At 47.4% G+C, this 10210-nt stretch overlaps 1 protein-coding gene across 3 annotated transcripts in view; it reads left to right on the top strand.

Moving 5' to 3' along the window:
* The window catches only part of LOC147114519 (BTB/POZ domain-containing protein KCTD1), a 156716-nt gene that overhangs the window by 62592 nt on the left and 83914 nt on the right, over positions 1 to 10210 (top strand). The window contains exon 1 of one of the 3 annotated variants that reach the window (XM_085992251.1): positions 8165 to 8834. The exons of 1 other annotated variant lie outside the window; for it this stretch is intronic. Coding sequence is in view for 1 of the 2 variants with exons in the window: in XM_085992250.1 (XP_085848376.1) it covers positions 8227 to 8834 (608 nt within the window). In the remaining variant the exon portion in view is untranslated. Of the gene's footprint in view, positions 1 to 8164; positions 8835 to 10210 lie in introns of those variants that run through there. One more of the 3 variants, XM_085992250.1, reaches the window with a different exon arrangement.

Here is a 10210-nt window from a genome sequence, read left to right as displayed (position 1 = left end):
ACACTCTCTCTTTCTCTGTCACTCTCTCTCTCTCTCTCTCTGTCACTCTCTCTCTCTGTGTCACTCTCTCTCTCTCACACACACTCTCTTTCTCTGTCACACACTCAATTCAATTCAATTCAATTCAAATCGCTTTATTGGCATGATAAGGTACATCTTATGTTGCCAAAGCATCAAAAAACATTTATGGTTGAACACATAAACGCAGATCTATTCATACAGTGTATAAACAGATATATCCCTGAGTGTATAAATATACATTCGTATAATTTGTATATACTCTTTTCTTAGGTTTACTGGTTGTCCCTCTGTTTATGGCAAGCTGTAACATAGTGTGCCGCTAAGGTTACACAATTTCTCTGTTCCCCTAGTAGGTCACTCTCTCTCTCTCTCTCTCTCTCTCTGACACTCAATTCAATTCAATTCAAATCGCTTTATTGGCATGATAAGGTACATCTTATGTTGCCAAAGCATCAAGATACATTTATGGTTGAACACATAAATGCAGTTCTATTCATACAGTGTATAAATAGGTATATCCGAGTGTATAAATATACATACACATTATTTATATATACTCTTTTCTTAGGTTTACTGGTTGTCCCTCTGTTCATGGCAAGCTGTAACATAGTGTGCCGCCAGTGCTACACAGCTTCTCTCCTCCCCCAGTAGGTATGGGAGTTTTTGGTCGTCATTCAGATTTCTGAATTCAGGGCATATTTGTGAGAATTTTTGGTAGAAATTCTCCCTGATGCCCTGATATTTTCCACAGGCTGTGAGGAAGTGCATCTCTGTCTCCACTACTCCCTGACTGCAGTGAGAGCATATCCTGTCCTCTCTTGGCAGCCTGGTCTGCCTGTGTCTGCCTTTTTCAATCGCTAGGCTATGTTCGCTAAGTCTGTACCTTGTCAAGGTTTTTCTCAGTTTGTTATCCTTTACCATGGTCAGGTACGCAGCCATGTTGTATTGTCACTCACTCTCTCTCTCTCTGACACTCACTCCCTCTCTCTGTCACTCTCTCTCACACACACTCTCTCTCACACTTTCTCTCTCGCACACACATTCTCTCTCTGTCACTCTCTCACACACACACACTCTCTCTCTCACACACTCTCTCTCTCACACACTCTCGCACACACACAGTCTCTCACACTCTCTCTCTCAATTCAATTCAATTCAATTCAAATCGCTTTATTGGCATGATAAGGTACATCTTATGTTGCCAAAGCATCAAAATACATTGATGGTTGAACACATAAACGCAGTTCTATTCATACAGTGTATAAACAGGTATATCCCTGAGTGTATAAATATACATTCGCATTATTTATATATACTCTTTTCTTAGTTTACTGGTTGTCCCTCTGTTCATGGCAAGCTGTAACATAGTGTGCCGCCAGTGCACTCTCTCTCACACTCTCTCACACACACTCTCTCTCTCTCTCTCTGACACTCTCACTCTCTATCACTCTCTCTCTGTCACACACTCTCTCACACACACTCTCTCTCTCTCTCTGACACTCTCACTCTCTATCACTCTCTCTCTGTCACACACTCTCTGACACTCACTCTCTCTCTCTGACACTCTCTCTGACACTCTCACACACACTCTCTCTCACATATAAACAAGGCGAATGTATATTTATACACTCAGGGATATACCTGTTTATACACTGTATGAATAGAACTGCGTTTATGTGTTCTACCATAAATGTATTTTGATGCTTTGGCAACATAAGATGTACCTTGTCATGCCAATAAAGCGATTTGAATTGAAAAAATTGAATTGAATTGAGTGTGTGTGTGAGAGAGAGAGAGAGAGAGTGTGTGTGTGTGAGAGAGAGAGAGTGTGTGAGAGCGATAAAGCGATTTGAATTTGAATCTGAATTGAGTGTGTGAGAGAGTGTGACAGAGAGTGACAGAGAGAGTGAGAGTGTGTGAGAGAGAGTGTGTGACAGAGAGAGTGTGTGTGTGTGTGTGAGAGAGAGAGAGAGAGAGAGAGAGAGTGAGAGTGTGTGAGAGTGTGACAGAGAGAGAGAGAGTGACAGAGAGAGAGAGAGAGAGTGCGAGAGAGAGAGAGTGACAGAGAGAGAGAGAGAGAGAGTGACAGAGAAAAAAGAGAGTGTGTGAGTGAGAGTGTGTGTGTGAGAGAGAGTGTGTGAGAGAGGGAGTGTGTGTGTGAGAGAGAGAGTGTGTGAGAGAGGGAGTGTATGTGTGAGAGAGAGTGTGTGAGAGGGAGTGTGTGTGTGTGAGAGTGTGTGTGAGAGAGTGAGTGTGTGAGAGAGGGTGTGTGTGTGTGTGTGTGAGAGAGTGTGTGACAGAGAGAGAGAGAGTGTGTGTGAGAGAGAGAGAGAGTGACAGAGAGAGAGAGTGTGACAGAGAGAGAGCGAGAGAGAGTGACAGAGGGAAAGAGAGAGTGTGTGAGTGAGAGTGTGTGTGAGAGAGAGAGTGTGTGACAGAGAGAGAGTGTGTGTGTGTGTGTGAGAGAGTGTGTGTGTGCGAGAGTGTGAGAGTGTGTGACAGAGCGAGAGAGTGTGTGTGTGCGAGAGTGTGTGAGAGAGTGTGTGACAGAGAGAGAGTGTGTGTGTGAGTGAGTGTGTGTGAGAGAGAGAGTGTGTGTGTGTGAGAGAGAGTGTGTGTGTGAGAGAGCGAGAGAGAGTGTGTGTGAGAGAGAGTGTGTGAGAGAGAGAGTGTGTGTGTGCGAGAGTGTGTGAGAGAGTGTGTGACAGAGAGAGAGAGAGAGAGTATCCTCCGGACTCAAAGGAAAACCGTAAACAATGCATGCAGGGCAGAACTAGGCCAATGTCCATTAATAATTACTATCCAAAAAAGAGCCACCAAATTTTGGAAACACCTAAAAATGAGCAACCCCCACTGCTATCATTACAAAACCATGAAATGCCAAGAGAGGACCATAAAGAAGAATACGCTCAGTCAACTAGTCCTGGGACTCAGTGAAGTAACTACTAACACTACTAACAATAACCAGCCCCAGGACAGTGACATCGTAGCACAGAGAATTCGACCCAACACAATTGTCACTAAGCAAAAGGAAAAATATCTGTCATATTGGGTAGAAACAACAAAAACCCAAAACAAACTCAATTGCTACTTGGCCCTAAACAGACAATACAACATGGCTGAATACCTGACCATGGTAAAGGATAGCAAACTGAGAAAAACCTTGACAATGTACAGACTTAGTGAACATAGCCTGGCCATCGAAAAAGGCAGACACAGACAGACCCGGCTGCCAAGAGAGGACAGGATATGCTCTCACTGCAGTCAGGGAGTGGTGGAGACAGAGATGCACTTCCTCACAGCTTGTGGAAAATATCAGGGCATCAGGGAGAATTTCTACCCAAAATTCACAAAAATATGCCCTGAATTCAGAAATTTGAATGACGACCAAAAACTCCCATACCTACTAGGGGAACAGAGAAATTGTGTAACCTTAGCGGCACACTATGTTACAGCTTGCCATAAACAGAGGGACAACCATTAAATCTGAAAAAAGAGTATATACAAATTATACGAATATATATTTATACACTCAGGGATATATCTGTTTATACACTGTATGGATAGATCTGCGTTTATGTGTTCAACTGCTCCGATCGCTGCGCTAATTCCGGCGCCCAGGCGAGCTTGGCGCCCCGTTTGTGGCTCCACCCAATTTCTCCCCCATTGTCTTTTCTTAGAGTCACTCACTCTCTCACACTCTCTCTCTCTCTCTCACTCTCTCACACTCTCTCTCTCTCTCACACTCTCTCTCACACACTCTCACACACTCTCTCTCTCTCACACACTCTCACACACTCTCTCTCTCTCACACTCTCTCTCTCTCTCACTCTCTCTCTCACACTCTCACTCTCTCTCTCACACTCTCACACTCTCTCTCACACACTCTCTCTCTGACACTCTCTCTCTCTCTCATACACTCTCTCCCTCTCTCACACTCTCTCTCTCACACTCTCTCTCTCACACTCTCTCTCACACACTCTCTCTCACACACACTCACACTCTCTCTCTCTACACTCTCTCACACTCTCACACTCACTCTCTCACTCTCACTCTCTCTCTCTGTCTCTCACACTCTCTGTCTCTCACACTCTCTCTCACACTCTCTCACACTCTCTCACACTCTCTCTCTCTCACACTCTCTCACACTCTCTCACACACTCACTCCCTCTCTCTCTCACACTCTCTCTCTCACACACTCTCTCTCACACACTCTCTCCCTCTCTCACACACTTTCTCCCTCTCTCTCACACACTCTCTCTCTCTCTCTCTCTCACACACACTCTCCCTCTCTCTCACACACTCTCTCTCTCAATTCAATTCAAATCGCTTTATTGGCATGACAAGGTACATCTTATGTTGCCAAAGCATCGAAAAACATTTATGGTTGAACACATAAACGCAGATCTATCCATACAGTGTATAAACAGATATATCCCTGAGTGTATAAATATACATTCGTATAATTTGTATACTCAGCCTCAGGCTACAGGACGATATAAACGGGTTGGTCAGATGGGCGGAAAAGTGGCAAATGGAATTTAACCCTGAAAAGTGCGAGGTGATGCATTCTGGACGGACAAATAAGGCAAGGGAATACACAATGAGTGGTAGGACCCTAGGAAGTACAGAGGGTCAGAGGGACCTTGGTATACATGTACATAGATCCCTGAAGGCAGCGGAACAGGTAGATAAGGTGGTTAAAAAGGCATATGGCCTTCATTAGCCGAGGCATAGAATATAAGAGCAGGGAGGTTATGATGGAGCTGTACAAAACGCTGGTGAGGCCACAGCTGGAGTACTGTGTGCAGTTCTGGTCGCCTCACTATAGGAAGGATGCGATTGCTTTGGAGAGGGTGCAGAAAAGATTCACCAGGATGTTACCTGGGATGGAGCGCCTCAGCTATGAAGAAAGACTAAACAGGCTGGGGTTGTTTTCCTTGGAGCAAAGAAGGCTAAGGGGGGACCTGATTGAGGTGTACAAAATGATGAGGGGCATAGATAGGGTAGATAAAGAGGAACTTTTCCCCTTAGTAGGGGTGTCAATAACAAGGGGGCATAGATTCAAGGTAAGGGGCAGGAGGTTTAGAGGGGATTTGAGGAGGAACATTTTCACCCAGAGGGTGGTTGGAATCTGGAACTCACTGCCTGAAAGGGTGGTAGAGGCAGGAACCCTCATAACATTCAAGAAGCATTTGGATGAGCACTTGAAATGCCTTTGCATACAAGGCTATGGACCAAATGCTGGAAAATGGGATTCGACTGGACAGGGATTGATGGTCGGCGCAGACACGATGGGCCGAAGGGCCTCTTTCTGTGCTGTATAACTCTATGACTCTATGACTCTTTTCTTAGATTTAATGGTTGTCCCTCTATTTATGGCAAGCTGTAACTTAGTGTGCCGCTAAGGTTACACAATTTCTCTGTTCCCCTAGTAGGTATGGGAGTTTTTGGTCGTCATTCAAATTTCTGAATTCAGGGCATATTTTTGTGAATTTTGGGTAGAAATTCTCCCTGATGCCCTGATATTTTCCACAAGCTGTGCGGAAGTGCATCTCTGTCTCGATGGCCAGGCTATGTTCACTAACTCTGTACATTGTCAAGGTTTTTCTGTTTGCTATCCTTTACCATGGTCAGGTATTCAGCCATGTTGTATTGTCTGTTTAGGGCCAAGTAGCAATTGAGTTTGTTTTGGGTTTTTGTTGTTTCTGCCCAATATGACAGATATTTTTCCTTTTGCTTAGTGACAATTGTGTTGAGTCGAATTCTCTGTGCTACGATGTACTGTCCTGGGGCTGGTTATTGTTAGTAGTTACTTCACTGAGTCCCAGGACTAGTTGACTGAGGGTATTTTTCTTTATGGTCCTCTCTTGGCATTTCAGGGCTTCGTAATGATAGCAGTGGGGGTTGCTCATTTTTAGGTGTTTCCAAAATTTGGTGGCTCTTTTTTGGATAGTAATTATTAATGGATATTGGCCTAGTTCTGCCCTGCATGCATTGTTTACGGTTTTCCTTTGAGTCCGGAGGATACTTTTACAGAATTCTGCATGTAGGATCTCAATTGGGTGTTTGTCCCATTTTGCAAATACTTGTTGTGTTAGCAGTCCCCACGCCTCACTGCCATAGAGTGCAATTGGTTCAATTACTGATTTAAAAATTTTGAGCCAAATGCTAATTGGGATTTCTATTTGGATTGATTTTTTAATGGCATAGAAAGCCCTTCTAGCTTTCTCTTTCAGTTCATTCACAGCCAGATGAAAATTTCCTGTAGAACTGATTTTTAAGCCCAAGTATGTGTAGTTAGTGGTTTGTTCAATTTTAGTTGTTCCTAGTGTGAAATTTATTCTGGGTCCCTGATGTCTGGATCTTTGCTGGAACACAAGGACTTTGGTTTTTTGGGGGTTTATTGTCAGGGCCCAGGTCTGACAGAACGACTCTAGCAGATCCAGGTTCTGCTGTAGACCCTCCTTAGTTGGTGACAGCAGAACCAGGTCATCTGCATAGAGGAGGAATTTAACCTTGGATTCATATAGGGTGAGGCCGGGTGCTGTAGATTGTTCAAGTAGTTTTGCCAGTTCATTTATGTAAATATTCACTCTCTCTCTCTCTCTCTCTCACTCTCACACACACTCTCCCTCTCTCTCTCACACACTCTCCCTCTCTCTCACACACTCTCTCACACTTTCTCCCTCTCTCTCACACTCTCCCTCTCTCTCTCTCTCCCTCTCACACTCTCTCGCTCCTTCTCTCTCACTCTCACACTCTCTCGCTCCTTCTCTCTCACACACTTACTCCCTCTCTCTCACACTCTCTCTCTCTCTCACACACTTTCTCCCTCTCTCTCCCTCTCTCTCACACACTTTCTCCCTCTCTCTCACACTTTCTCCCTCTCTCTCACACACTTTCTCCCTCTCTCTCTTTCTCCCTCTCTCACACTCTCTCTCTCACATTCTCCCTCTCTCTCACACTCTCTCTCACTCTCTCACACTTTCTCCCTCTCACTCTCTCACACACTTTCTCTCACACACTCTCTCACACTCTCTCTCACACACACTCTCCCTCTCTCTCTCACACTCTCCCTCTCACACACTCTCCCTCTCTCTCACTCTCTCCCTCTCTCTCACACTCTCCCTCTCTCTCCCTCTCTCTCACTCTCTCCCTCTCTCTCACACTCTCTCACACACTCTCACACACTCTCACTCTCTCTCACACACTCTCCCTCTCTCTCACTCTCTCCCTCTCTCTCACACACTTTCGCCCTCTCACTCTTTCTCCCTCTCTCTCACAACTCTCTCTCTCTCCCTCTCTCTCTCACACTCCACCTCTCTCACACTCTCTCTCTCTCTCACACTCACACACACTTTCTCCCTCTCTCTCTCTCACGCACTCTCACACTCTCTCACACACTCTCTCTCTCACACTCTCACACTCTCTCTCTCACACACTCTCTCCCTCTCTCTCTCACACACTCTCTCACACACTCTCACACACTCTCACACACTCTCTCTCTCTCTCTCTCTGTCTCTCTCACTCTCTCTCTCTTTCTCACACACTCTCACTCTCTCTCACACACTCTCCCTCTCTCTCACACACTTTCGCCCTCTCACTCTTTCTCCCTCTCTCTCACACTCTCTCTCTCTCCCTCTCTCTCTCACACTCCACCTCTCTCACACTCTCTCTCTCTCACACTCACACACACTTTCTCCCTCTCTCTCACGCACTCTCACACTCTCTCACACACTCTCTCTCTCACACTCTCACACTCTCTCTCTCTCACACACTCTCTCCCTCTCTCTCTCACACACTCTCTCCCTCTCTCTCTCACACACTCTCTCCCTCTCTCTCACACACTCTCACACACTCTCTCTCTCTCTCTCTCTGTCTCTCTCACTCTCTCTCTCTTTCTCACACTCTCTCCCTCTCTCTCTCTCTCACACACACACTTTCTCACTCTCACACTCTCACTCTCACACACTCTCTCCCTCTCTCAGACATCCTCACACACTCTCTCTCACACACTCTCTCTCTCTCTCTCTCTCTCAGACACTCGCACTCTCTCTCTCTCACACTCTCTCTGTCTCTCTCTCTCTCTCGCTCACACACTCTCTCTCTCTCTCTCTCTCTCTGACACTCGCTCTCTCAGACTCGCTGAACGGGAGCCGCGGTCCAATATAGCGCATGCGTCCGCGGCGCGCCAGCCACAATATGGCGAGAATGGCCGGGAGCGGCGGCGATGCGGGAGATTCCGGGCGGCGCAACCCGGCGGCGGAAGGGGGGTTCGCCGCACCGCAGTTGCGCCGCTGCTTCCGCCTGCGCCGCCAGGAGTCGGAAGAAGCGGCGCAGGGGGAGGCGGCGGAAGAAGCGGCGCAGGGGGAGGCGGCGGCGGCGGCAGCTGCGCCGGAGTTTGCGCCGGGCGGAGGAGCGGCGAGCCCCTCCCGGAGCGGCGGAGGGGGCCGCCTGAGCGAGAACACCCGGCTGGCCACCCGGTACGCCGTCAAGATTTTCCGCGACTACCTGAGCGAGAAGGAGCAGCCGGCCGACTTCGAGCGGCTGGCCAAGGGCGAGCTGTGCCGGCTGCTGCGCTCGTTTTACGCCGAGGCCAGGTCCAAGAGCGGCCAGGTCTACAGCAAGTCGTCGCTGATCAGCATCCGCAGCTCGCTCAACCGCTACCTGAACGAACCGCCCTACAGCCGCACCCTGGACCTCACCAAGGACCCCGAGCTCCGCAGCGCCAATCTTACGCTGGCTGCCGTCATCAGGAAACTCGAGGAGCAAGGAGCCGGACCCGTCATTCAGAAGCAAGCCATTACCAGGTTAGAGCATCTCTGCAGGATCCCCACACCCAATTTTGACTCTTGCACCCCATTTGGGCAGTGGGCATAGCCAATGCATAATCTACACACTCAATTTTAACTATTGCACCCCATTTGGGCAGTGGCATAGCCAATGCATAATCCACACGCTCAATTTTAACTATTGCACGCCATTTGGGCAGTGGGCATGGCCAATGCATAATCCACACACTCAATTTTAACTATTGCACGCCATTTGGGCACTGGGCACAGCCAATGCATAATCCACACGCTCAATTTTAACTTTTGCACCTCATGCCAGCACTTGGGATTATGAAGTGTTAAATATATTTTTTGAAACACGCATCAGGGTATTTTTTTCATGCGTACGTCACTCATAACAATATCACGGGGATGAGTCTGGAAACTTCTTTTTATTGTTCTGTTTCGGTATTTGAAAAGCCAGCACCAGCACGGGCACGGCAGGCCGAATGGCCTCCTGACGTTTGTACGGGCTAGAAATTCCTCTCGGGCCATGGCGCAAAACGAGCCATATCGGATCGGCCGCCCGTTAGCAAGGAAGTTATGATAAACCCTTATAAAACGCTGGTTCGGCCTCATCTGCAGTACTGTGTCCAATTCTGGTCACCGCACTTTAGGAAGGATGTGACGGCCTTAGAGAGGGTGCAGAAAAGATTTACGAGAATGATTCCAGGGATGAGGGACTTCAGTTACGTGGATAGACTGGAGAAGCTGGGGTTGTTCTCCTTGGAGCAGAGACGGTTGAGAGGAGATTTGATGGAGGTGCTCAAAATCATGGGTCTAGACAGAGTAGATAGAGAGAAACTGTTCCCATTGGTGAAAGGGTCGAGAACCAGAGGACACAGATTTAAGGTGATTGGCAGAAGAACCAAAGGCAACATGAGGAAAAACTTTTTTATGCAGCGAGTGGTTAGGATCTGGAATGCACTGCCTGAGAGGGCGGTGGAGGCAGACTCAATCGTGGCTTTCAAAACAGAATTGGATAAGTACCTGAAGGAAAAAAAATTTTGCAGGGCTACAGGGAAAGGGCAGGGGGAGCGGGACTAGCTGAAGTGCTCTTGCAGAGACCCGGCACGGGTTCGATGGGCCGAATGGCCCCCTACTGGTGCAGTAACTGTTCTATGATTCTACGCAGCGCCTGTTATGCGGTCAATGGAACTGAATATCAGGAGCTGCGTATAATGGGCGGGCGATGTGAAACTGCCCGCTTTGCGCCCCAGCCCTTAATGAATTTCTAGCCCATATATGTTTCTAATATTGCCCTGACTGGAAGTAACACAACTGGCGTATAAAGACTGCCAATTAAACGATTCAAATCTGTTTTGGGTGGTGCTTTCTCACCCCGAGTTAGTTGT

Source organism: Somniosus microcephalus, chromosome 7, assembly GCF_052327205.1.
Source record: "Somniosus microcephalus isolate GS21.2 chromosome 7, FLI_Smic_1.0, whole genome shotgun sequence".
Taxonomy (NCBI): domain Eukaryota; kingdom Metazoa; phylum Chordata; class Chondrichthyes; order Squaliformes; family Somniosidae; genus Somniosus; species Somniosus microcephalus.
This window is presented reverse-complemented; position numbering and strand designations above follow the sequence as displayed.